The 27362-nt window shown below is 41.6% G+C and overlaps 5 protein-coding genes across 7 annotated transcripts; 2 read left to right on the forward strand and 3 right to left on the reverse strand.

Moving 5' to 3' along the window:
* The first annotated feature begins 522 nt into the window (after nt 1–522).
* gfm1 (G elongation factor, mitochondrial 1) lies at nt 523–12415 on the forward strand. Its single transcript, XM_056373473.1, has 18 exons — nt 523–711; nt 808–960; nt 1065–1197; nt 2902–3106; nt 3631–3747; nt 4094–4244; nt 4831–4985; nt 5126–5210; nt 5328–5465; nt 5782–5883; nt 6027–6083; nt 6182–6319; nt 6555–6637; nt 10413–10575; nt 10692–10836; nt 10936–11096; nt 11215–11268; nt 11884–12415. Exons 1-18 carry the CDS (start codon nt 637–639, stop codon nt 12013–12015), a joined length of 2247 nt encoding a protein of 748 aa, XP_056229448.1. The 5' UTR covers nt 523–636; the 3' UTR covers nt 12016–12415.
* Nucleotides 6694–13236, reverse strand: lxn (latexin). 2 transcript variants are annotated; one of them, XM_056373477.1, is made up of 7 exons: nt 12591–13236; nt 9376–9552; nt 9198–9260; nt 8377–8551; nt 7921–8057; nt 7534–7596; nt 6694–7062 (listed from the first exon to the last, which is right to left on the reverse strand). In XM_056373477.1, exons 1-7 carry the CDS (start codon nt 12741–12743, stop codon nt 6946–6948), a joined length of 885 nt encoding a protein of 294 aa, XP_056229452.1. In that variant the 5' UTR covers nt 12744–13236; the 3' UTR covers nt 6694–6945. The 2 variants fall into 2 exon arrangements, with proteins under 2 accessions (XP_056229452.1, XP_056229453.1); XM_056373478.1 differs by lacking the exon at nt 12591–13236 and adding an exon at nt 9843–9995.
* Nucleotides 13237–13387: 151 nt separating this feature from the next.
* Nucleotides 13388–17058, reverse strand: neu4 (sialidase 4). Its single transcript, XM_056373474.1, has 3 exons — nt 16858–17058; nt 16077–16332; nt 13388–15376 (listed from the first exon to the last, which is right to left on the reverse strand). Exons 1-3 carry the CDS (start codon nt 17056–17058, stop codon nt 14340–14342), a joined length of 1494 nt encoding a protein of 497 aa, XP_056229449.1. The 3' UTR covers nt 13388–14339.
* A 2206-nt stretch (nt 17059–19264) lies between these two features.
* wdr53 (WD repeat domain 53) lies at nt 19265–22176 on the forward strand. 2 transcript variants are annotated; one of them, XM_056373475.1, is made up of 3 exons: nt 19265–19309; nt 20444–20939; nt 21051–22176. In XM_056373475.1, the coding sequence occupies exons 2-3, from the start codon at nt 20451–20453 to the stop codon at nt 21741–21743; spliced, it is 1182 nt and encodes a 393-aa protein (XP_056229450.1). In that variant the 5' UTR covers nt 19265–19309; nt 20444–20450; the 3' UTR covers nt 21744–22176. The 2 variants fall into 2 exon arrangements, with proteins under 2 accessions (XP_056229450.1, XP_056229451.1); XM_056373476.1 differs by lacking the exon at nt 19265–19309 and having other exon boundaries at nt 20558–20678; nt 20894–20939.
* A 600-nt stretch (nt 22177–22776) lies between these two features.
* Nucleotides 22777–25667, reverse strand: srprb (SRP receptor subunit beta). Its single transcript, XM_056373479.1, has 7 exons — nt 25465–25667; nt 25023–25117; nt 24834–24911; nt 24676–24758; nt 24143–24279; nt 23982–24036; nt 22777–23701 (listed from the first exon to the last, which is right to left on the reverse strand). Exons 1-7 carry the CDS (start codon nt 25631–25633, stop codon nt 23491–23493), a joined length of 828 nt encoding a protein of 275 aa, XP_056229454.1. The 5' UTR covers nt 25634–25667; the 3' UTR covers nt 22777–23490.
* Between the last annotated feature and the right edge of the window lie 1695 nt (nt 25668–27362).

Consider the following 27362-nt stretch of genomic DNA (forward strand, 5'->3'; position numbering starts at 1 on the left):
CCTGTCGATGAAGGTGATAAAAAATATATTTCTTTTTGTCTTAAATATTAAATTTTTTAACCTATTTCCCAAAGTTTTGACCATGTTTCTACATCAAAACAAAGATAGCTACCTACAAGTAGCTACCGGGATCGGAAATAGAGCTCCAATTTGGAAAAGGGGGTACACGTCTTTTACATTGCGCAGCGGACAAAATATTTTTGAAACTGCTACAGCTTTTCAAAATTCATTTCATGTTGATTACTTTGAGGCTCCCAAGTGGATCATTCACAAAATACAACTACTACAACAATAACTGATAGCACAAGAAAGCAGCATGTACCTTTTTTTTTTTGTAAATGTCGTTTTCGTGCTCATTTCGATGTTTTTAAATTTAAACGTTTGATTTGTTTTTTTAAATCATAAAACTCAACAAAAATCACTCGCATATCTTTCCCCGCACTATACTTATTTTGAATGTGGTGTTGTTACTTTGAATGTACGCTAACATTTGTAAGTTTGGCACATCTGCGTTTCCGTAGATACGGAAGTGGTGTTTCACAAGCAACCATCAGGGCCCCGGCGTGACATTCACGGGGTTGTTGGAGTTGGGTTTGCTCAAAAGACCACCCTGGGGCAGATCAAGCCGTTGTCAAAATGAGAGTACTAAAAGCGGGTCTGTCTTTGTCTAAAACGCATCTTCTGGCACCGGGGAGCGTCACTGTTAAAAAGGTAATCTGGACTGTGTTAAGCTGTACCGATCTGACACCAGACCTAACGGAGGGGTTTGAATATTGATCTTCCTCTGTGTGTGGGTTATCTCCACAGGTGCTCATCAACAGCTGTCGAACATGCTCCTCCGGTGTCTTCCCCAACGATAGGATCCGCAACATCGGGATATCAGCTCACATCGACTCGGGGAAGACCACCCTGACCGAGCGTGTCCTCTACTACACCGGGAGGATAGCAGAGATTCACGAGGTGGGCGCCGGGACGGGCCGTGTTTGTGTATTCATAGAGGTTGACAGGTTTACAGGTGTGCAGTCTGCAGTCACGAGCTGTTTTCCCTCCCCTGTGGTGTGCAGGTGAAGGGGAAGGATGGTGTTGGAGCCACCATGGACTCTATGGAGCTGGAGAGACAGAGAGGCATCACCATCCAGTCAGCTGCTACATACACCGTATGGAAGAATAACAACATCAACATCATTGACACGCCAGGTACTAAAAGTTTCACTTGAACTGGGGTCCATGGGGACAGCATTTTGCCTAGGGCCCCTGTTGGTCAGTGGTTGAATGTAATTAAGTACTTTACTGAATTACTGTAAGTACAATTTTGAGATATCTACTAGAGTATTTCTAATTAATGCCACTTTATTCTTCCACTACAATTATGACGGATGAAGTTATTAGTTACCAAAACTTATGAAGAACTCAAAATACAGTGCATTGTAAAATGTTAATCTACCGAACAGTATATAACATTTAACCTTAAACGAGTAGTTGATTTATCAGGGCATTGATAGGTCAATCATCAAAAAATAAATCAGAGTATTAAAAATGGATGAATTGTTGAAGTTACTTTTAATGGCAAAATGCCTGAAACATTTCATGCTTCCAGCTTCTCAAATGTGAATGTGGCACTTTGGGCTCAGGGTAATTGTGGTGGGCATTTCAAACTATTTTCTCATGTTTGAAGATTAATCCATGATGAAAATAATCATCAGTCGCAGTATTACTATGAAATAGTTACAAATAAACTTCACTTGAGCAACTACCAACTACTAGAGTAACTACTACTTATCCATTAATGCATATTCTACTAATAGTAGACATATCATTAACTATACTATGTACACTCAAAGGGCTAATTTCTCTACATTTGATACTTGATTGTACTTGCATGTGTTTTCTTAAGTAACATTTTCATAGCAGAACTGTCACTTTTTATTAGACCCTTCCTGCCCGGTAAATATTTCCTGTCCTTCAAACCAAATGTCCCCAGTTTGTAACGCAGGCTCTGTGGTACACATTTGAGGTCTCGAAGCCCAAGTTAAGACAACCCTGATGAAAACCTCACTCTGGTGGATTTCACTGACTTTAGCCACAGAAGATGTCACACAACTATTTTTACAGATGTGACTAGGACTAACTATGACGAGTTTCCCTTTTAGGCCTATACGTACTCAGATGATATTAGTGCTTTTTTGGTGATGCACATTGTCAAAGAAGAAGACCTTGGTGATGTGAGCACAAAAACCGAATAATGTGCCTTTGTGGTGAAGCAATAATTAACAGACAGACGTGCTTCAGCAGAAGTAATTCGTTTAAACTTTGGAAGAGAAACATGCATTTACCTTGTTTAAATATCATTTGAAACATTCCCAATACATTTTACTTTTTTGAAAGGAGAACAATGATAGAAGTGTTACTGTGTGACTTAAATAAGCACCATGTCAGATTTCATACTGGACTGAATTGTAGTAGTGCAAAAAGAAGTAGATTTCTTGTCTTGTCTCTACTGACTGTCCATTCAATCTCAGTGGCCCCACAGTTATCCACAGTTATCTAAGGGAAAGCTGTCAACATCTATGCATTGTAATGACTGTGCAGCTGCAGTTACATGCACATATTACTCTGACAAAAAAAATTCTGCAGAAACTTGGCATCCTGTTGGTCTTGACGATGCAATCGCAACGTTTTACCCTCTCTCTCTCCTCACGTTTTTCATTAATGTTTAATAAAGATTCCCTAAAACAGTTTAACGTGCTGCAGAAACTAAAGGGAGGAACTTACTCAAATTTAAATTTACAGGAATAAATATATTAAGTTACTTTTGTGTGTAGCTCACAACTCAAAGGTCTCACTAAATCATGTTTACTTTGCTCTATTTCTAAATGTCAATGTCCCCTTTGTCCCCCCCAGGTCACGTGGACTTTACTATTGAAGTGGAGCGAGCGCTGCGCGTGCTGGATGGAGCCGTGCTGGTTCTGTGTGCCGTGGGAGGGGTCCAGTGTCAGACCATGACCGTGAACAGACAGATGAAACGCTACAACGTCCCCTTCCTCACCTTCATCAACAAGCTAGACCGCATGGGCGCCAACCCCGGCCGAGCCCTGCAGCAGCTGAGGTACAGTACAGAGCTTTTAGTTGATATTTTCTGAAAAATGCAAAGTTTGGTGTTTTTAAAAAAAAAATAATAATAATAACTTGAATGAGCTATGTGAATGTGTCTGGTAGATGATGTACATTTATTGGTCCATTTACTCAGCAGACACAGTCAGAGGTTTTGTAAATTTAATAATTAAAGCTACGGAAAAAAATTTAACCCATTTCACGATATTTTGATAGAGATCCCAGATCAGATGGAAAATCAATATATTTCCCAACTTTATTTGCATGGCCTTGTCTTGTTTACATTACCTGTAACTTCTACATGCATCCAGTATACCATTCCTTAATTTCTGCTAATTTAGAAATGAACCCAAAAATAGACACAGATTCAAGAAACAAACAATAGCAGTGTGAACCCCCATGTCTCTATCTTTAGGCTGCATTTTTTGGTTCACTTGAAATCATAACAAGTAGTCCACAAACAATGTTGTAATCAGCTGTGACTGATTCTTCACATTTAGATTTTGTTTTACTTTTCAGAACCAAGCTGAACCACAACGCAGCTTTTGTGAACATCCCCATCGGCCTGGAAGGCAACATGCGCGGCATCATTGACCTTGTACAGGAGCAGAGCATGTATTTTGAAGGACAATTTGGGTAAGGGATTCCCCTCTGGTAGCTTCACCACGAGGAGATCAGTGTCTCTCTGTGTTTATTATTTATCTGCGCTGTGATTAACAACCTGATAACTTAATTACCATCTTAACACTTATTGTTTATTTTGCTGATTCTCCTAAGTTGTGCCTCGGTTTTTTGCAAGCAGAATAGTTTGTTTTTAGCATAGAGGAGTGTGGTAGAAGACAGCTAGGCTGCAGGAGAATTAAAAGACCTGCAGGTATCATCGACAAAAATCATCAAAATCAAGATCTGTCAGTTTAATTACAAGTGAGATTCTGTTCCTGAGGAATATAAAACTGATTCTACAGTTTCCTCCCCCCCGCAGTTCAACTATCCGCTATGATGAGATCCCGGCAGATTTCCGTGCCGAGGCTGCAGACCGGAGGCAGGAACTGGTGGAGTCCGTGGCCAACGCTGACGAAATCTTGGGAGAGATGTTCTTGGAGGAAAAAATTCCTACCAATGATGACCTGAAGGTTTGTGTCTTTCAAGAAAGAGGATGTGAAAAGTTAAGGGATCACCAAAGTTATTACAATTCATCCAGGAGGGAACACCAATCTGTGTACAAAACAATGCAATAGTTGTGGAAACGGTTCCCTTCAAACCACAAATGTCAACCTGCCGATGGTGCAAGAAGAAAAATCAGGAGATCACCAAATTCAGTAGGATTTATCTTCTGAGCACCATTGGATATCTGTATTGAATTTAATGCCAATCCATCAGATATTTGTTAAGACTTTTCATTACAAATCAAAAATGCCCAAACTGAAAAGGCAAGCCATCCACTAGTTTCTGAGCTATTTCAGTTTGGACCAAAGTGGTGGCCGTAGCCTTGCTGCTAGTGTTGCTGATCAAATATTTTCAAATCAAATTCTGACCAGTTTACCTTCAAAACACGACATTGTCTGTTGATTAAAGTCAATGAAAAAGGGTTAGGGTTAGATGTGAAGTCGAATCGCATATCCAAACTGGCACGTTGAGCCTTTGTGGTTGAATGAGGAATAAATAACATTGGGAGCATGTGACTGTCCCTCAGTCTCTTGTCCTTTTACTGTCCTCCAGGCTGCAATCCGCAGGGCCACAGTGCAGCGTCTCTTCACCCCAGTGTTGGTGGGCACAGCGCTGAAAAATAAGGGCGTCCAGCCTCTGCTAGACGCTGTCCTGGATTACCTGCCGAACCCCACCGAAGTGAAGAACTACGCTACCCTCAATGACGAGTGAGTAGGGCTTTCGCTTTGTATACAATGTCTTGTAACAGTAGATTAAATTAAATCAATGTCAGATCCTTACATCTGAAAAAAGCCTTTCTGGAGAAATTTTTGTGCTCTTAATGTTTGTGGGTTTTTCACCGTGTTAGAGACTCCAGTGAAACATCAAAGATTCAAATGGACCCAACCAGAGATGATACACATCCCTATGTTGGTCTGGCCTTCAAACTGGAGGTGAGCTATGTTTGAAATCTGTTTTTTCTGTTGTTCTTGTAGCGTCTTCTTCATTTCTGCAGTTTTGCTCAACAGGAAGGTCTCATTGGGTCATGCTTTGGTCTTTCTCATTAACAGGCAGGGAGATTCGGTCAGCTCACATATGTGCGAGTGTACCAGGGCTGTCTGAAGAAAGGGGAATACATCTACAACACACGCACAAGCAAAAGGGTCAGAGTTCAGAGGCTCGTGCGCCTCCATGCTGACCAGATGGAGGTGAGAGCAAACCAGCGCACGTCAGCAAGTTATCAGTGGGGACAATTTTTCCATCTGTGGTTTTTGCAGTTCACACAGCAGAGAAACATGACTGGTCAAAATGGTTAGGTTCCTCTTTCAGCTTCAGTGAAGTGTGTAGATAACAACCACATCCCCTGTGACACCAGACTGAAATGTTTCCACCCGCCTTGCATCAAAACAAGAGATGGAAAATCAACAATGTTTAATATTTGTTTAGATATTTCAGTTGTTAAAAATAAGACATGTAGATCAACCCGTTGTTTCTATTGGTCCCTTTCTATCCCTGCTGTTTCAGGATGTGGATGAGGTTTATGCAGGAGACATTTGTGCTCTGTTTGGGATTGACTGTGCCAGTGGAGACACTTTTACATCCAGGACCAGCGCTAACCTCTCAATGGTGAGTAGCGTTAATGTTTTCCCTGGGCAAAAGAGCCAAAGCCTGCTCATTTGAAGATGTTGGAATGGAAAGGACTCTTTTCTTTCCGTACTTCAAGATATAAAGAGCATCCGGTGTTCATTTGTTACCTTCTTGTCCCACAGGAGTCAATTCACATCCCAGAGCCTGTCATTTCTATGTCAATGAAGCCAACCAATAAGGTAGAAAGATCCTTAAACTTACCTGTATATACTTTTAAAAATCTAATGCTAGAGTTTAAATAGCATCTATAACTCTTTACTATCTTGTATCCGCACAGAATGACCTGGACAAATTCTCCAAAGGCATCAACCGGTTCACCAGGGAAGATCCTACGTTCAGAGTTCATTTTGACACAGAGAGCAAAGAAACCATCATCTCAGGAATGGGCGAGCTGCATCTGGAAATCTACTCCCAGGTACCTGGTCAGACACTGTGCCGCTCAAGGACGTTCTGTATGTTTGTTTACAATAAACTATCCTGCAATAATTCAGACTAATTCTGCGATGCTTTGGTGAGACAGGTCCACTTACAAAGCATTTTTCATCTTAAAATGAAACTCTGTCCAAATGTGACATGGTTATAAACCTTCCTATGGACAGTTTTCAAAAACTACTTTTTTACCAAACAGCTGTTTTGGTTTGTTGTTTCAGAGAATGGAGAGGGAATACAACTGTCCCTGTGTGATGGGGAAGCCCAAAGTGGCTTTCAGAGAGACGATCACTGCTCCTGTACCGTAAGTCCTGACCTCCCAGCACACAGACGTACACACAAACACTCTACTGAGCAACAATAGGTATAAACACTTTATTTTGGTTAAACACTCCGGTTGGTTAAACCAAGAGTACAGAACAATTGAAGCATATCATATCATTATGTAGGATGGATTAATCTGATTCCTGATAGTACAAACTCAACCTTTCTGTAGTTCAAAAAGGTTTATGCTGCAAGCGTCAACAGCTGATCCCCCCCCCCCCGAACACAAGATGTGAGCATCAAGGTTTTGTTTTTGATCGTAGTTGCAGCGTGATGAACGTCAGCAGTTTAGTTTGTATTTGGAGGTTTTTCACAGTCATGGCAGTGAGGAAGCTGCTCCATCTGCAGCACTTTAACTCCCTCTGACGGAGACCAGCTGAACAGCAGTTTCCAGTGAATGATTTCCTGCATAAAACCAAACGCAGATGGTCAGATTAATACGACATATCAGGTAGTAACGCTGGTCCTCACAAAAGGGAACAGTATACGCGTTGTTGAAGTCGCTAACGTACCAGACCAATTTACTGCAAGATGCCGCTAGTGCTTAAATTACTAGCTGCTTCATTAGCCTGTTATTCTGGTAAACAATCAGTTTAAACATTTATCAAGAAAATTGATAAATGAAAAATGAAATATTTGTTGTTTACAGCTTCACAAATGTTATAAATCAGCTTTTTCTTCCGTTTCCTTATGAAATGATTTAACTGAATTTTTTCCTTTGTTACATATTTGTCTGAATAAGATAAGACAAAGCTGTGGGCATTTATAAGTTATGGTAGCCATCTGGTTCTGCATATATAGTTAAAATAAAATTTAAATATTTGGTAACACTTGATCCCCAAGTGTGTTAAAAGTTTAATATACTATAGTGGTTACCTGGGACACCATCTCATGCAGCAGTATGTGATAGTCAAACTTCAGCTGGTCGTTCTCAGTTTCCTGCAGCAGACGAGAGAAAAATTATAGAAACATCTGTATTAGATACAGATGTTACTGGCTTAATCCTCAGCCTGTGTGCAGCCTCCTTCCTGCCCCAGCCTCCAGAGTAAACAGCAGAGTATTCGGTCTGCACAACCGGCCTTGTATGTCTGATGACTGAAATGTATTGACTAGATTAAACGATCACAGAGACTAGAAACTATTTGTTATTGCAATATAAAATAACATGTCTAAAAGGTCCACATTTGGTTAGCAGAAATCCTGTTTCCATATTGATCAATTGAGGATTCACGAGCGGACCCGACAACGGATAAAACAACCTACCAACTGCGTGATGTTGGCCACCTGAGCCATGTTGTACAGAGTGTTTTCAGTTGATTCGTTCAGCATGGTGAAGCTGGAGGCCACAGAGCCAAGGTGCCAGAGAGGCTCCATCTCGGGCTCAATGCGACCGTAGCTATCTGTTGGTCAGAACGTTAAGTGTGTTACGAAGGAAGTCGTGGGAAGTTGGATTGTATGTACAGTGGGGTTCAAAAGTCGCACATGGTCTCATGTGTGCGCTTGTGGTGTACAGGAGGTTACAGTTTCAAGACCAGCGAGGACAGGCATCCTTGTTGTGTTAATCATATTAAGACACTGAGTTCAGTTAAAAACCACAAACCTCCAACAGTGTTGAAAACCCAAAATACTGCAATCTGAGACGGTTAACGTTGTGCAACAGCTTGACTATGAGTATGTTCATTACCAGCAACAATTTGCAGTTTGTTTTATTGCACATACCAGGTAAATTTGCCGACAGCAGGCTTTGGTTCTTGTACTGTTGGTAAAAAGCCTCTTCTTGAACGCTTGTGTCGATTTTTCGGAGCTCCTCACATGAGGCCTGGACCTGGGGTGAGCTCTGCTGCTGCTGCTTCCCCTTTGGAAAAAAAACCTCTGCAGAGCATTTCTCTGTACTCTGGATGAACAGATAGAAGAGAGGAGAGGCAGGTTGCATGAGAAAGAAGCGGAGGAGGGCGTACAGAGCAAAGGCGTAGTCCCGATGTTACCACGGCAGCCAGTGACTCAGTGTTGCACCACACTGTTAATCATACAACAAAATGTGAGCCTCCTTTTGTCTGCTCTTTAGTAAATCTTGTCAAACCTACATGCTCACTCTGAAGTCATAGATTATTCAACTGTGTATTTTAAACTTCAACTTCACGCCTACAATTTGCTTAAAACGTCTTTCATGAACAGCTGTGAAGCCTTGAAATGTTGAGGGTAAATGCAGGAAGTTAAACAGAGATTTTGTCTATACCCGTCAATTTAGATGCAAAAAAGTCTTCAAAGACAAACACGAAAGAGCAGTAAAGTAAATCCCTCACTTCAGGATGGTGAAAGGGTTTTTCAAGATCTGATCAGGAATAAATTGTCATTAAACTTGTAGTTTTATTCTATTTTCAGGGTGTTTTTAACATCTGGTCAGAGACCGAGATAATTGTGGCTAATTTTCAGTTCTTTTTCTGATGGAGGAGCAGTGTCACTGTCTGTATCTAAATCATGAGAGGTCCCCTGTCTCAAAGTATGAAAAAAAAAAAAAAAAAACACATTAAAAAACCTACTTTGCTCATGACGTCCTGCACCATGATGTCCAGCTGATACTTTCTTCCAGAGTCTGCCACATCCTGAAAGGGAAGTGAACCATAATCAAAGTTTGTATTCCATCACTATTCTGTATTTACTTACATAGCTATAACGGTTAAAGGTTTGTTCATATTTCAATAGTAAAGTTCGACTGACCTCTGCGTTTCCGCTGTGGACCTTGTGCAGTCCGAACACCCTGTATGGTGAGCCATAGCGGGTGTTGAGGTAGTGTTGGACCACCTTGGCTGCCCTCTGAGCGGGGTAGTGATTGGGGTTCAGCTTGCCAGTCGCCATCACATCCTCCTCAGGCTCCAGTCCTATTTGTACTTTGTTCTGTTTTTCCAGAAATGGACAATGAGAAAGGAAATGATGAAGAGAAGGTAGAAAATGAGAAACAGGGATGGGCTTCCAGTCCCTGAAGTACTTTGACCCTCAGGTGTCAGCAGGGTGGAGCCTTTTCCCTTAGATCAGTTTATATCTAGATAAGAAAAAAGCCTTAGACACAAGGAGAACATCCATTGAGGAAAATGGGAAGTAAATATGCAGAACTAACAGAGGTGAGAGTGAAGAGCTGCACAGCTAAAAAATGTGAAATGAATTAAATGAAAGGAGTCTGATCTTGCCTGGAGCTGGAAGGCTGAGACTCCCGGCCAATTAGTTGGCAGGTGGAAAGTTTTATCTGTTCGGTGTTCAGAGTCAGCTGCTCCTCATGCAAGTGGAAACATTACTTCCCACTTCCTTTGACACCGGAGCTCTTTGAGGACAGCCCCTTTTTAAAGACACAGAGCTCTTTTCTGTTCTCCCGTATCAGCCTGACAGAACACGCAGTGCAAGCAAATAGACCCTTATAAAAAGTAATACCGGGATCAGTCAGATTTGCTGCAGCATTGTTTGACTTTTTGCAATTAGATGATACAGAAATCAATCAGAAATCAATTTGATAGGTTAGGTTGGAGTTTAACGTACTGCTTTTGGGACACTATCCATTTTTAAAGGGTTAGGGTTAGTATTAATAGTAATAAATACAGATTCCTCAGTTGGCTCAATAAAATCAATTAAAAACAGTAGCTGACTAATATCTGGATTACTTCTTTTTAAAGCAGATGACACTCCAATAAAATGGCCCAAAGATGACATGGTCCCGTTACGTCACCCTGCCTAAATACATGGATATTGTGTCCTGTGTCCTGTAGGTTTGAATTCACCCACAAGAAGCAGAGTGGTGGCTCTGGGCAGTACGGTAAAGTTATCGGGGTCCTTGAGCCTCTGGAGTCAGAGCATTCCACAAAGCTGGAGTTTGACGACCAGACCGTTGGTACGAACGTCCCAAAGCAGTTTGTACCCGCCGTCGAAAAGGTAATTTTCCTCACTTTCACGTGGTCACAGTCAGCTATGAAGGTGTGAAATGTTTTAAAGAGAATAAAGTTTATTTCAACACAAAGCAAAAAGCATTTCTTCCCATCGTGTTGCAGGGCTTCAGAGAGGCCTGTGAGAAGGGACCCCTGAGCGGGCACAAGATCTCGGGAGTCAGATTCCTCCTGGAAGACGGAGCGCATCACATGGTCGACTCCAATGAGGTCTCCTTCATCCGTGCAGGAGAGGGCGCTCTAAAGCAAGGCGAGTGTTCAGTTGACTTCAGATCTGACATGCTGTCGTTTCATTTTATTTAATTCTGGGTCTGCTTCATGTGTGTTGCCTTCAATGTTCTCTCCACAGCTATGGAAAAGGCCAACGCGATCATCCTGGAGCCAATCATGTCGGTGGAAATTGTAGCACCTCAGGAGTTTCAGGGAGCAGTCATTTCTGGTGTGAACCGTCGGCATGGTGTCATCACAGGACAGGACGGGGCTGAGGGATACTTCACTCTGTATGCTGATGTGAGTCCACATTGTAAATAATATTCACATGCATCCACAGTCTTTTAGTTCACAATATTTTAACATTATCCTTTTACCGTTTTATATTTGAGTAATTTCAGCCTGTTTCTCCCAACAGATTCCACTAAACGACATGTTTGGCTACGCCACAGAGCTGCGCTCCTGTACTGAAGTAAGTCCAAACTAAACACTGAACAACTCTGCAGTCCAGTATAGTTCAAATCATGTTGAGCATCAACAGGAGCAAGCATGTAGGTTTCAGAAGTGGGGACATGAAAATGAGACACACAAGTCAGAGCTTCTTAGAAAAGAAAAAAAAAAGGAAATGTGAATGTTTTGTCAATTAGTATCAGTTTCAGTATAAAACTGGTTATTAAACTTTCCAATATTTGCTAAGCACTGTGCTTTACTTCTTGGATGTTCAGTTCTAGCATCAGTTGAGGAGGATGATTGACTACAATTACAAATACATGTTTTTTTTTGTTTTGTTTTTTTGCACTAGCCTCTGTGTAGCCTGTGAAGTGACATTCAGGCCACTAAAGTGCACAAGTCCCTCTCTGCTGCTCAGAAATGTTATGGCTGGGAGCTCACAGCAGTAACACTAATAGAAGGAATAGACGCTCACGTTGATCAGCTCCTCTCTTCTCTCAGCTAGATTTAGGCAGAGGACTCTTTGTAGTGAGGAAATCAAACTGAAACTGTAAAGTGAATGAACTGACGAGAAAGCAACAACTTCCATAACTCATTACAGTTTTCAAACTAACATGTTCTGTCATTGTTTATTCAGGGGAAAGGCGAGTACACCATGGAGTACAGCAGATATCAGCCCTGCCTTCCAGTCACACAGGATGAGCTCATCCACAAATACTTAGAGGCTACAGGGCAGCTGCCCGCCAAGAAGAACAAGTGGAAGAGCTGAAAACTGTCTGTCTACTCAACTGTACACTATTGGACTTTGACATGACAGCCATCCCTCCTTTAGACGCCTCTTCTGCCATCATCAACCGTGACTCGACAATAAGGCTTTATTTCATGGGGCAAAGCAGAACTTGGATATTTTACACTGGCTTTGCAGTTAGAGTTAAGGTTTCTCCCAAATGACTGATCCCTGTGAAAGACATACTGTATTTATTACTTTGATTTTCAGCACAATTTGACCTCCACAGTTAGCATCTGCAGTCAGCGTTTTGTAAGATGGTGGTTGGTAAGGAAAGCTAAGTGTTTTGACTGGAGCTTATAATGGCTTTTGTACCATCTACACAAAGGTTGTGTTGTAATAATGATTGCAGCAAAGATACATATCCGTCTTTTAACATGTATTTTTTTGCGTGCAGATCATTTTTCTTGCAAGGCACCACTCTGTTGAGTTCAACTTGAGCAGGCGGATACTTCACATGTGCAATGCAACTGATTAGCTACACAACACTTTGTTAAAACCTGCACAAAGAAAACACAATTATGCACCAATACCAGTCAGAGGTAGTTCCTTCTCACCTGCCCAATCACCTCTGTTTCCTCTACAGTCTCTGGTACACTGTTGGGGTGAGCTGACATGTCCGCTGAGTCAGACTCAGGTCTGGTTGTCACACTGGGGCTCCCAGTTACCGCTGTTAACACAGCCAGAAAAACCATGATCCTCAAGCCCATCGTATTACGCCGTAGAACACAGATGCTGGAGAAAAGGAAAAACCACTCGGTTGAAAGAGTCCAAACAGGGAAATGACCCTTCTGTCAGTGTGGAGTTATATAACGAGGAGGAGGGGAAGCAGAGAGAAGAGATTGTCCAGATCCTGCTGTCTTCCTGGCACGATCTGTTTATTCTTTTCCTCTTAACTAAACAAACCGCTACACTTTATCTGGTTCTGTTCTACATACGCTCTCATGCAACCCACTTAAGCTGTCAGCCACCAACTGTTTCAACACCCTCACAAGAAGAAATGATTCGTTTCTAATGTTATCCCATTAGAGCTGCTGCTCATGAAGCAGGTGTGATTAATATGTGAACTTGATGAGTTGCAGCCGCGCCCGGTCCACAGTGTGTTTCACTGAGCCAAATTAAACATGAACTGGCAATTTGGGGGGGGGTTTAAACACAAAATCTACACTGTTTAAGATCTAGGATTACGTTGTAGAGTCAAGTTATGCAACATCAAGAGCACAACTAGAAAAAATGAGCTCATCATGAAACATCTACAGAACATTCACACAGGAAATAAATCTAAATATCTACATATTGAAATTAAGTAAAAGTTCTTAAATTCTTCATGGACCTGAAACCAAGATGTGTAAGAGTGGAAAGACATATTTCTCCTTTGTTTCTTGACCTTGAAAACAGTTTACAAAGCAGTGTCACCATAATTTGCACAAATGTTGCATCTTGCAGTGAGAGTTCTGTCGACTATCGTTGTCTGTGTTTAGCCCAGAGACACTGGCTAAGTTATCTTGATAACCAATGAAAGAGGAAGAGGAAATTGGAGAATAAGCTCTGGGAATTCTTAAAATGGCCGATCAAGTGGATGTCTGTCTTTCAGAAATATATTGGATGTTCCTCCATGTTTTGCAAAGCAGCAACTGACTCCCAAACCTGGTAATTCACGGGCATAAATCTGCTTCTGATAGTGTGATTAGTTTCTTGTTTTCCTATTAAATTGCTTTGTTTGGCTCCAGTTTGAATCGTCATTAGGGCTGCAGTTAATGATTCTTTCACTACTGATGAATGTGGCGTATTATTTTCACGATCACAATTCCTCAGAGTCTAAAGTCGTGCGTTCAAATGTTGCGATTGGTCCGACCAACAGTCCGAAGCACAGAGATACTCGGTTCAAAAGCAGCAAATCCTCACACTGGAGAAACTGAATTATTTTTCTGTCGATCAAATATTTGATTAATCTAATAATGATTTCAGCTTTAACCAGAATTACTTACAAAATACTACCAATAATGGAGAAAAAAAATTAAGGGTTTGGAAAATTTTAATGACTCCTCATGTGTTCTATCAAATCATAATGGACAGATGATCAGCAAAAAACAAAAACCTCAAATATGTACAAGGCTTTTCCATCACTTCTGAGTCTGATTTGGTTGCAGTTAATGTAACTGAAATCAGCTGAGTAACACTACAAAACCTACATTACTCATAAGAACAATCTCTCTTGTAAATATTCTATGATATTCTGTAATACATGGTGGATGCGGTGTATATAAGGCAATTATTGGAAGAAACTATAACTCTATTACAAGCTTTTAAGACACAGAGCACATCTCAGTCAACTTGCTCTTCTTTCTCCTCTTCTTCACGTGAGGCACCTGTTGGAGAATTGGTGTTCTTTGAGCATCATGTCCACTACACCGACCTGCGTCAGATTCCTGTCTCTGCTGTCTTTCACACTCGTCGCCGTCATTTCCCAGCTGCACATCTCGAGGCAGATTATCAATGAGTTCGTACAGGGTGAAGATGCTGAAGCAGATTTCATCGTAGGCTGTTTTAGTACCACACTCGAACAGGCAGGCGAAGGCCACGGCGGGTGGTGCCCCAGGTGAGGGAGGCAGCTCCAGATAGGCCAGGTCAGAGTAGGCGCTGGGGCCCTCGTAGATCACCCAGGGGCCACGCCAGCTGTCTGGGTCACGGGGAAATAAGCTGAGGAATACGCCCAGATCCCTGCGTGCAGTTGTCCATGTTGGGTGGGAGTACACTACCCAGGTGGGGGTGAGGAAATCTGGAGGGGCACTGTGATTGGGTGACAAAGGGCTGGTGGAAGCAGAAGTGATGTTTGGAGAGGGAGAGGTGGTGTGATTAGAGTGAGTCATGCAGGACGTCCTGTGTCTGGAGCGGTGTATAGGTTGGTGTAAGTGATGGTTAAGACTTTGGCATAGATGTAATGGGGCAGGAAATCCAACAGTGCTACCATGACAACCATTTCGAGGCTCCACCAGCCGCTGCACCAGCTGCCCCTCCTGAAACACAGCTCCATCATCCAGACTGAGGGCCTGCACCCTGTAGCCGAGAGGGCTGCGGGCATTGCAGTACAACACATTAGTCCCATCCTCTTCATCCACAGACACCATCTGACACTCCACACTCTCTGGGCCCGGCACCGCCTCCCCGAATCGCCAAGTTCTCCCATGGGTGTCACTGTGAAAGCAGAAGGCGTGGGGAATGGTCTGGCAGAGGTGTCCGAAGCACTCTTTGCACTCGATGTGGTAAGCGTAGGCGGGAATGAGCAGGCGACCTGACTTCAGCTGGATACCATGGCCCGGACCGAGAGCGAAGGTGGCCCATTCTTCAAGGAGGGAAGAAAAAGGGAGATACAAAAATTTAGTGGCACATTCACATGATACACATGAATGGCACTGATTAACTCAACAGAAAAACAGCATCGATACAGGATACTTAACTTTACCAGGTTTAGTTATCACATAATATTATAGAAGTATGAAGGCGTAAAGCTGTTCAGAAATTCATAGATAAAAAATTAGGAAAAAATTCAAATGAATTTTGTGTGGAAGGATTTTGTTTGTTTTGTTTTGTAAACATCTGGCGACCCCTTAGATTCATCTTGTGAGTGTCCGTGGATGGATTAAAGAACAGTCCTACCAGGCACAAGCCTGGGGGCCCGAGAGATCAGGCAGCTACAAAGAGACGACAAACGACACACCTGTGACTCCAACTGTCATTTGTGTCTCTTACAGTCTGGGGGTCCCATATAGGAAGGGCTGGGTGCCCATTCTCTCATAATCCGTGTTATGACTCCTATGTTTAGGACTCCCAGGATAGCATAAGCATGAAGGGGTATTTTCAGGTTTACAGTACTCACTCAAATTATATCTGGGTGTAATATCTTAATCAAAAAGTGTCACAATTTCACATCCTGGTGCTCTGATTTTCATCTTAATAAGACTGTTTTCTAAGTCTCAGTGGAAACTCAGTAACACAGTGGAAGTGTGTTTTAGGTTGGATTTTCCCTTTATGAATTCTCTGACCTTTAATAGTGTCTCCTATGACTCTCTTAGTAAGATCGGTGACAGCAGTCCAGGTGTCTCCGTCGTCTGTGCTGCAGATGTAGCAGAGTCGGGTCACGTTCTTGCCCGTCACCAGCTGATAGGACTCCGAGGTGTGGCCCAGAACAGCGATGAAGAACAAGAAGAGGGTGCCTGTGAACTCGTCATACACCGGGCACGGGTTCATGGACCGGTGGCCTGTCAGGAAAGCAGTGCCCAGGACACGCATGTCCTCCCACTGGAGCAGCACAAGGGAGAAGGAACGGAGATTAGAAAGGAAGACATAGTAGATAGCAGTAGAACAGATACAATGAAATGATTTAGGAATGAATAGAAAGAGACAAACAAAAAACAAAGCTACGAGCAAGACTTGGCTGTTCCACCCAAATTACAAAACATGTATTTACACATAACTCAAGGTCCCTTCACTGGCTTTTTATTTAGTCTGTCTCCTGAGTATCTGAAGGTCAAGACTGTAACCTTTGCAACATGACTGTGCTTTGGTATTATAAGCTAACATGTGTTCCACTATAAGCCCCCAAAAAAGCTGGTTACTCTAATTGACCTGCTCTGTGAATATGTACTTGTTTGACACCTTTTAGGTCAGAAATTTAAATGTTGAGCTGTACATTTCAAAGGTACTCCTTCATAGTTGAACTAGATTTTTAAACAAGCACTTTTACTTTTAATTAATTACAATAACGAGTACATGTCTTCAATCTACAGGGCTCTACGGCCGTCAGACCCAGTGAACAACACTGACCTCTACATAGTTTCTGTAGAACGTGCCTTTCCTCATGACCAGCAGGTGAGCCTGGGAGTCAGATGGGCTGAGTCTCTCCTCACAGAAGGCCAGAAAGGACCTGGAGTGTGACAAGTAGAGCAGTGCTGGGACTCTGTACGTCACTCCGTTTGGCTCTTTATGAAAAAGCACCGACCTCGCTGGGAAATAGGGTGACCTCATTCTCTCTGGTGTGTGAATATTTCTGGGTACCTCCAAGTCCTCTGAAAAGAAAAGTCAGGATCAGAACTACCTTTATTGGATTAAAGGATTATCTTAAAGGACAGGTTCGCAATTCTTCAATCCTGTCTTGAAACAATAAGCGGGTGTTCATATGAGGAAGCCAACTGAGTCTTCATCTCACTAAACAGTGTCTGGAAAAAGTCCAATTTCAGACTAAGCTAGTTCATCTGTTACTAATGTCAATTCTGTTTGCCATCTCAACCATTGCAGCAATGTTAATGCACTTCTTCCCCCTGATACTGGAGACCCTGTTCAAGCTGTTGAACATCAGATTCATTAGGATAAAACAAGGAAATTTCTAGTTGAGTTCCATATTTAAAAAAAATTTAAGCTTCACTTATTACATCTTTAATTTAAGCACAATTTGAATCTAACTCTACAAAAGATGCCACTTACCTCATACATCAGACATTACAACTCTAACAAGCCGGATTTAAAGGCTGAATAAAGAAATGCATCTGGGAGGAGTTGTATAACTGACAAGAAGCCTGGTTTTAAATAGAGCACAAACTGTCAGAACTACTCACAAATTCCCTCTTATATGTTTTAGCAACTTCAGCATCACAATAAATTAGCACAGAGCAAGAGGAACTTCTCACTATAACGACATTATGAAGAGGAAATTGTGCACAGGTTATGAACAGAAAAAGGCAAATACTTACACTCGCTATGCTCTGTGAACTGCTGCTGCTTTGTGGGGATATACTGTATGTGTCAGCACTTGAATGTTGGGTTGACAGTGTAATGTGTGTGTTGGGGGGGGGGGGGGGGGGGGTGTAGTTGGTTTGTGTGTGTTTTCGGGTGAGGGTCTGAAAACGATGGCCTCTCCTCTCCGTCCCCTATTCAGTGCAGCAGCATGGCATGCTGCTCACTGACCCAGAAATGGACCGCACTCATCAGATCTACAGCTTTGGATGAATCAGCGCAGAGCAGCCATTGTGGAAATGAAGGCCGAGTGGGGCCATGCTGAACAATGATTTGATGCTCTGCCTCCTCTGTGTCCTCTGTGGTTTTCCTTTTCATTTTCTGCAGAATGTGTAGGAACTGATACTGTGTTGCTTTCAGTGTAAAGCACACTACTTCTGCAGCTCGCTTCTATTTCACTATTTATTTGTTCATATACTGCAAGACAATCATTTTGAGTTACCAGGTTGTAGAAAATCCTCCTTCAGCATTGCACTTTTGTCTTTTTGGCTCTTGAATTCATTAGGGAAACCCCTCCAATGGACTGCTGGATAACTTACTCTCTTGAAAAGCAACTATTTTGATCATTTAATGGTTTTGAGTCGTTCTTTAAGAAAATACATATGCCAATATTTTTAACATCTCAAAGGTGAATAGTAGTTGTAATAGTAGACTCAATATATTAACATTTATAATTGTAAGTGACTAACAAACTTTTACTAATGGCTCATTAGAAATTGAGAAACTCCACCATTTGATGTCATACTGCAAAGCCACATTATTACCAAAACATTTTATTTAAACAGGGCACACCCATGCAAGATATTAGTATTTAAAGTACAGAATGCAAAAATATCAAATGTTAATAAAGCAGTTTATAAGTGGATGTGCTGTGGCTGCTTTCTATAAAATAAACAAACAAGGTCTCCCTAATGAATTAAAGAGCATTTTGTAAACCCATTATGAATGGTGATCAGAAGGTGATGCAGGTGAAGGTGAAGAGGTTCCTAATCTGTGAACACAAATTATATATGGATGTATGGAAGTATGTGTTTATGTGTATATTCTGTATTTCTGTTTCACGACTTCTGAGCGGATCAGTATTGTTGTAGAGATATATCACACGGAGCATAGTAAATCAGTGAAATTAAAGGTTTAAAAGAGAGTAAAACACGGGAATATCAGTTTTGCCCATTTGCCAAATAGAGAGTAAAACAATACCCTGAACTAACCTTCCAGGCAGCAGTTCGCGCCAACTTTGTACAAAAAGGGAACAACCTTTTACCAGTTAAGTATTTCAAGTTTTACACATTAAAATATACAATGGAGCTGTATCAATAGTTCAGAAAATAAAAATGAGCTATTTGACGCGACAATTTTTATGGCTGCCATGACCACTGCCTGAAAGGCAGTACTCAGGGCCCAGTGTTTACCTCCCTGTTGTGACATAATCAAATAGCGACTCAGTCGCACATGGCAGCCTGGAGTTTTGACTGCACTCGCTAAGGTACTGTAATTCTCTAGTCCTGGCGTTATCGACAATGTCACAGCACCGTCATGTCATAGATTATTGTAATCTGCACATTGACAACAACATGTTTGTTACTGCAGCCAGACCTTCAGCTGAACATGAAGTTCATATTAGATTTTAGGCTAACGAGTCAGCAGAGCCAGAGCACATACTATTTGGTTTAATCTGGTTTCATATCTGTTTTCTTCTTAAAATACAAACTCCTGGATACTTGGTAATTAAAACGTAACCAAACTGAGTGCTCCTCTCTTTGTATGCGAGTCAGTTTCCATTAAAAGACGCAGAAACCATCAGAAAACCACACATTAAAGCACTTTTGTTAAACATTTATATATATTTTAACTTGTCTTGCTGCCAGAAGTTGTTCTCTAAAGAAAAACATGATTTATGGTTATACATGTTGCTGTCCTTACTTTGTCAGTCAGTCTGACTAGCCAAGTATGACCTACATTACTCTTTGTAATCTAATTGGTTGGTTTGTAGTCATATTCTAATTGATTAGTTGTGGTCATATTCTGATTGGTTAGTTTACTTGTAATTGTATTCTGATTCATTGGTTGGTTTGTAGTGCTATTCAGATCAGTTGATATGTAGCCGTATTCTGATTAGTTGATTTACAGCTCTATTCTGATTGGTTGGTGGGTAGTGCTATTCTGATTGGTTGATTTGTAGCTCTATTCCGATTGGTTTGTAGCCCTTTTTTGATTGATTGGTTGGTTTGTAGCTAGTGAGACATAATGAACCAGAACAGGGTGTAGGCATTATTTTTGCGGGTTCATCAGTCCCATCCTCGTGAATGCAGTATTGTAGTAAAGACTTGAGGGAATTTCTTCAAACTTGACACAAATGTTCACTTGGACTCGAAGATAAACTGATTAGATTTTGGTGGTCAAAGGTCAAGGTCACTGTGACTGCACAAAACATGTTCTTAACCTTAACCTTAAGAATTCACACAGCAAATATGACAATATTTCACAAAAATGGTTAATATTTTATATAGTTCTGGATAAACAGGGATAAAACCTGAAACTAGTCTGAGTGGCGGAGACATACAACCGCTAAGAGGTGATTCTAGTTTCTCTAGTAATAAGTTATTGATATGTTTTGCAGGGTCACCATGGCCAGGCAGTGGTCTGAGGGCCACTCCACATCCATCCTGTGTGTTGGAGCTTCTCTGGGCCCTGAGAGTCTCCTCGCTTCAGGCTCTGAGGGTGGAGAGGTGACGGTTTGGAGCCAAGAAGGAACCATCATAGGCAGACTCACCCTTCCCGGGGAAGAGGACAGCACAAGTGTTGTGTTTTCACCTGCAGCTCCGGGCCACCTATATGTGTCACATGGAGACACAGTAAGTGTACTCGACCCCAGGAACCTGAAGGGACCCATGGAGGAGTTTCAGGGTGCAGGAGAGGAGGAGATCAATGCTTTAGCATTGAATGAGACAGGTTCAGCCCTGGCAGTGGCTGATGACTCTGGGGCAGTGCGGGTGCTGGAGCTTCCTGGGGGAAAAGTATGTAGGACTCTTCACAGACACACTAACATCTGCTCCTCTGTGGCTTTCAGGCCTCACAGACCCAACAACCTGGTGTCTGCTGGACTGGATATGCAGGTGAGAGAGAGGAGACATAAGACCGTTCACCGTATGTATGTTTTTTCATATCATCCGAGACTAAATTTGATGGCATTTCTCTCTAATTTGTTTGACCTTTTCTTGCTTCAGGTGATGCTGTGGGGTCTGCAGAAGACTCGCCCGCTTTGGACACTGAATCTTCAGGATGTAGCAGAGGATGAAGGTGACCATCAGCAGCGCCCTGGTCAGCTTTTCAACCCGCCACTAGCTCACTGTGTTTCTGTGGCGAGTTGTGGAAACATTTTGGGTTGTGCAGCAGAAGACGGGCGGGTGCATCTGATGCGGATTGGCACTGGTTCTAAACTGGAACAGCAGGGAGCAGTCAAAGCCCACAGTCAGGGAGCCTCACAAGCCCACTTTGTTAGTTTCCTTTCCCACCCATACTGGCTTGTCACCGGGGGGAATGACGGCCAGGTCGCCTTGTGGGACCTCAGTAAGCACCCAGTGGTGGCTCCAGACGCAAAAGCCAAAACCAGAGTGACAGCAGCTCCACGCAGGAAGGGCAAGGGCAAGACGAAGAGGAAAGAACAATCCCAGGATAATGCAAAGACCCCACAAAAGGATGAAGGAGAGAAGGAAGAAGCTGAAGTGGAGGGTGAAGCTGCAGCAGCAGCAGCTGTAGCTGCAGAGGACGTGACGGAGGAGAAGTCTGGACCCAAACTGAGCATCAGTCATGGGGACAAGGTGAACTGGCTGTGCCCTGCTGTGCTGAAAGGAGAACACTGTGTGGTAGTAGCTGATCAGAGCTGTAGTCTGACTGTCTACCCTCTGTCTCAACTATAGTCACTTCACTGTCTGCTCTTAAAATCTTTTGTTTTGGTCATAGGAGACCCTTAGTTTGACTTTCTTTACTTTTAGTTTTATTGCATTTTTAAAAATTCTTCAGAGAATACAATCCTGTGTTTGTTTCTGTAAGGAACTGGCAGCATAACCCATTTTTTCAATAAGATTTGTTTTTGCATGTACGGCCCCTGGACGTTTGGTCTAAACAGCATGTCTTCTTACTGTGACATCTGATCTTACGTAGATCTTTACAGCAGCAATCAAGCCTCACATAAAGGGATTTCTATGAGCTTTCACACAATATTTAACAAACTAAATGTGTAATTGTTTTTGGAGGTTTCATTTAATGCAGGCTTCACTAATTGGATTTGGCTAAGTTGGCTTTGGTTTAGTGTCTGTGTTGTCCTATTAAAAAAATGTCCTCTGAAATATATTTTGCTCTGGCATTGGATTAATTACATTTTTGTACATGTTACGTCTGTGATACTACCACATTAGACAACAGAAATGAGCATTTCATGTCTAAGTGAGTCCGCTGCTCTTTTATAGATAAATACATCTCAATCCAAACCAGGTGCCAGACAGAAAGCAAAGCATTGAGTAAACTGAAAGCTCTTTCCAAAGATGTTTGAAAACAGTTTACAGCACAGATTACACAGCCACACTTCTTAATTGCTTAATAAAGTCCTGTGATCTGTCACATGATGTCGGCCTCTGGGGTACAGTGGTACAGTTTTTAAAATGAATGTAAAGCAGCATCTTGGGAACTGACGCCCTACTAACCCCACTATAATTATGTTATTAGGCAATTTTTTGTCTGTACATGTCAATGATTAAATCCTTTTTGCTGCCTGTGGATCATTACAGGATGAACACACGTTTAACTGTTTAATTTCCTCCCACTCTGATCTATGTGACCATTTCTTTTACACTACCACACTGTATAGTGTTTTCTGCTGAAAACAAAACCCTTTCTCCTTATACTCTCTGGACCTCATTTGAATCGCCATCAGGCATCAGACATTTCACATCGTCAGTTTTTTTTTCTTTTTTAAATAAGCCACAATTACAAACAACATTTCATTCTTGTATGACTACAATAAATTCATACATTCATTGCAAATGCACTGTATTCACACAATATTTCCACTCAATCAAACCGTCATTCTGCAAACAAGCAAAACACTTTTCTATAAGAATACCAGAAAAAAGGCACAACGCTGACTGTGAAGTGAATGAATAAATGCAATTCACACCTGTTTTCATAGGGCAGCACACAGGTCAGACTAGTTGAGAAACATTTTAAATAAAAATGGTGAAATAACCTATGATACTTTTTCTTTAAATTGCAATTATAAACAACACATGAAGTTTCCCAAATTTCTTAAAGCTAAATATTTTCTAATCGAGCAAATAAAGCAATTCAAGGTGGTGATGTTCACAGTAAGACGGACACTGAAGAAGCGCATGATCATTTCTCAACACTAGAGCAACCTGACAAACAGCTTTCAGTCTTTTTGGAGTTTTTTCATTGAATATGTCTCAAATGCTCTTCTACCTTCAATGTCATTGTATGTTTTACATTGACAGTCAGAACAGATAGGACCGTGTCGGACTGGTTACTCCTGTCAAGTAGATACTCCACCGAGATGCATTTGTCATCCCTCCTTTGATTACTGAAGAGACAGTGGACGTTGAGGTGATCTGATCCAAGGTCTGTGCCTTTTAGGATGCTGAGTTGGCCATTTTACAGTTTAGCCAAGCTGCTCTCCAAGTTCTCGATGTCTGCACTTCCATCTTCACCTTTGCTACCACGGGCGCTGCACTCCAGGAACTCCACCTTCATGGGCAGTTGGCTGAACTCAAAGTCCTTGCCTTTCTTCCCCAGATACAGACTGCCACCGACAGAGCCATCCTGAGAGCTGAGGGCTGCTGAGCGAGTCACTCGTAAGGTGTTCCTGTGAAAAAAGATTTAAAAAAATAATTGGACTCAGATGGTCTGCCAAAACAATGGGTAACAGATAAAAGATCAATCACCAGCATAACAACTGAAATGATAACAATTAAACAGGACATGATTATTACAATACAACATGTGTGGAAGTTTTGCATCATACTGAAATTTGCCTAAAATGTAACTGTAATACAATCTGAACATGTATATCGTGACTGAATGGTGATGGTCCAAAAGTACAGTATGTTGATAAGTATCCGATAAAAGAGCTAATTTTTACTTACAATTCCTTTTCCAGTTGCTGCTGAATTAGTTTAGCTGATTTTGCCATGGTGATATCTAAAGAATGAAGACATCAGTAAATAGATGAGCAAATAAGCAGTTTTAGGGAAAGACAAACAAAGGTGACTGAAATGAATTTTTGATGGTAGAAGAGCTTTTTCACCTTGTTTGTTACATGTCATCAGGAGAGCTGGAGCATTTCTGGAGATCACAGTGTCCGTCAACAAGACATACAAGAATTCTGCCACATCTCTCACTTCCTTCTGGAAGATAGCGCTGTCCACTACAAACACGATCGCTCTGAAGAGATGGATGAGAAGATAAAAATATATGTACTTGAGCCGCAACAGTTAATCAACAGAGACACGATTAATCAGCTACTTCAATAATTGTTAAATTGTAGTTTTTAATCAAAAATACCAAATGTTTGATGGCTCTAGGTTCTCAAATGTAAGAAGTTACAGCCTTTCTGTGCCTTACATTAAATATTATTGAGTTTTGAACTGATACTCTGACACTAGGAATCCGTGATGGACGATCTCACTGTTTTCTAATGTTTCATAAAAAATAGGTAGATTGATTGATAATGAAAACAACTTAGTACCAGCCTTGATATAGAAATATCTATCAGGTACTGGTAACTTTACCCCACTAGAAATGAGCATCTATTATTCAGGCAGGTTGTCCTGTTCTCACCTGGCTGCAGACTTGAACTTCTCCAGGTACTGTGGACGAAGACTGTCATGTCCTGGCAGGTCTATCAGAGTCCAGGTGCTGCCCTGAATACAAGAGGGAGAGGGGACAACTGTAAACCACGTTCATCATGGCAGGATGATATGCAAACGTAGACTCACCCTGTCGTTTTTGGCTTTGTACGGAGCACTGCTGTCAGTAATGGAGGTCTGTGTCCGCTTGAACTTTCCTGACAGCAGCTGCAAATACATTAAATGCACAGTCACTAACAACGCAGGTTAATCACGCATCAGAGATGAGAGTCCTGTGACAGACAACGTGGCGACTTCATTTCAGTTGCACCCACTCACCCGGCTAAAGAGAAGCGTTTTCCCGGAGTCACACAGTCCAACCAGCAGCACGGCGCTCTGGACAGTTTTACTGCTAAGAAAGTACTTTAGAAAGACTGAAAAGAGAAAACAGGGAGGTTTGTCACTGACTTATCATCGACTTGTCTGTTAAACAATACGTACTAAGTTTGAATGACATCGGGAAAAGCTGTGCAACTGACAGCTGTCTGCTTTATCTTAGCAGTTAGCTTCCTTGCTCTTCCTTGCTCAGCTAATGGGTGTGAAGCACTCACTTTTATATAAAACAAAGCGTAGAGATCAAATGTCAATACTGTTTATAAAACAAACCCGCTTTCCAACAAGCTGGCTCTCCGTAGCTATCTACGCCAAGCTAAACGCTGTGGGCCTAGCCTGCTAAGCTAACGTTAGCATGCTAACTTCAGCACTGACGCCCACTTCTTACCACAGGTGATGACAACAGCCGCCAAAGCGACGATAACTCCGATCAGAAAAACAGGGTCTTGGTCCTCCAGTTGCTGACGAATGGATTCAATGTAAGGTTCAAATGGGTTTTCTGCCATTTCCACTTCTGCTTTGTCGCCCATGTTGCCCCCGGTGCTATCTGCCTCCATCTGCCCGATCAAGCTAGCCTGAGAGTGTGAGTGGTGTTGCCAGATTTGACGGATAAAGCGAAGCGCAGCCTCTCGTGGTAAAAGTGGCCCAGTTTCTAATTTTCACTATCAGTATTACATTTTTTAATACTGTTGATTAAATGTTTCTTTCTACAACGTTTTTGGATGCAGCTATATGAGACATTTACAGTCTTGTTAAAGGTCTTGACTCATATAAACAGATTTTATTTTTTTAACAAGAAGCAGAGAGTATAATGAAAATAAGATTATACATATTTCTGCAATCGGGGTCTAAGTGTGTTACATTAGCCTGCCTTGTTTCCATGAGCTGTGTTTAACTGCTGTTGCAGCATCTTTTGAAGGCGTTGATAAGCAGCATAACAATAACTAACTTTAAGTTGCTTTTAGATCACCTGCATACACCTGTCCCTTTCACCTCACACAGTATCTTTACCTCACCTCCCTCCCTCTGCGCCTCCCTTACACCTTGAAGACCTCTGGAAAATAACCTAACTATGTGGAAACAGCCCTATTAGTAGAAAATGTAGCTCCAGTTAAACCAGGTAACGGACCAGGTAATTTTTTTTACCCACCCAGAGAAAGTGGCCCCATTCGACGGGAAAATCGTCCAACCTGGCAACCCTGAATGGGACACGTCTCCTTCTTTCTGAAGCCTGTACAGAGCCTAAAGCGTCAGCAGGGGGCGCTGCTGACCAGGACATGTCCAGTTTATTCCCGCTGTTGTGTCTAAACTGGTGACTGGAACCAGTCAGAGGGTTACCAACAAAACCAGGAAAATGATAGTTTGGAGTCACTTGTATTTGGTCTGCACACGCATGTATATGGATGTCAGTTTTAAAAGAAAAATAATTAACGAACTAACGAATTGCAACAGTTAATACACATGGTGAATCACAAATAATAAGATATGTCAAAATTTTGCTTTCAGCAAATTATGAGAAGTCAAGAATACGATTTAGTAGGCTAAATCAAAACTATGAGATAATGAACCAAAATTGGGTTTTAAGTCAATTTATGAGCTAACAGCCCAAGTCAATATTCCACTTTCTAAGTCAAATTTATGCGCTATAGCCAGGAGCATTACTTGCAAAGTCAAAGGCATGAGGTAATAAATCTGAAATCTTCCTCACGAAATCAAAGCTATGAGGGAATAAACCAAAGACAATTGGCTGAAGTTGAAGTTGAAGTTATTTTTGATGTAATATGTCAATATGTCTGTGAAGTATTAAGTCAAAATTATAATTCTAAATAAAATAACATAGCCATGTTTTTGTCATTTTTGGTGTAAATGAGCTTCAACATGTATAATCTGATATCTAGCTAATATATTTAGATATCTAGCACACAAAAAAAGAAGAAAAAATCCTTTCAGATGCTGTTCGCTAAAACTTTTTGCAGTTTATTTCTTTCGGTGCATTATTGGCTTCAGTTTTCGGTGACCAAGGTCTCGTTAAAATTCTTAAATCTGCTTCCATCATAATTAACTGTAGTTGTAGCTAAACTATTGGCAATCGAATCTCAGAGGATAATTTAGTCAGTAATCTGGTACTTGACAAAGTGATGGAAGTTAACAGAGACCAAGATCAGAATGTCATTGTTCATATCTCTAGTTGTTACCCCGGGTTTGTGTGGCCTGAAAGAATATAGCCTACTTAAAATAAGTCGCTAGGTGGTAGTTAATTGATGCATCGATGAGGGTAATAAAGAG

The sequence above is a fragment of the Seriola aureovittata genome, chromosome 4 (genome assembly GCF_021018895.1).
Source record: "Seriola aureovittata isolate HTS-2021-v1 ecotype China chromosome 4, ASM2101889v1, whole genome shotgun sequence".
Classification (NCBI taxonomy): Eukaryota; Metazoa; Chordata; class Actinopteri; order Carangiformes; family Carangidae; genus Seriola; species Seriola aureovittata.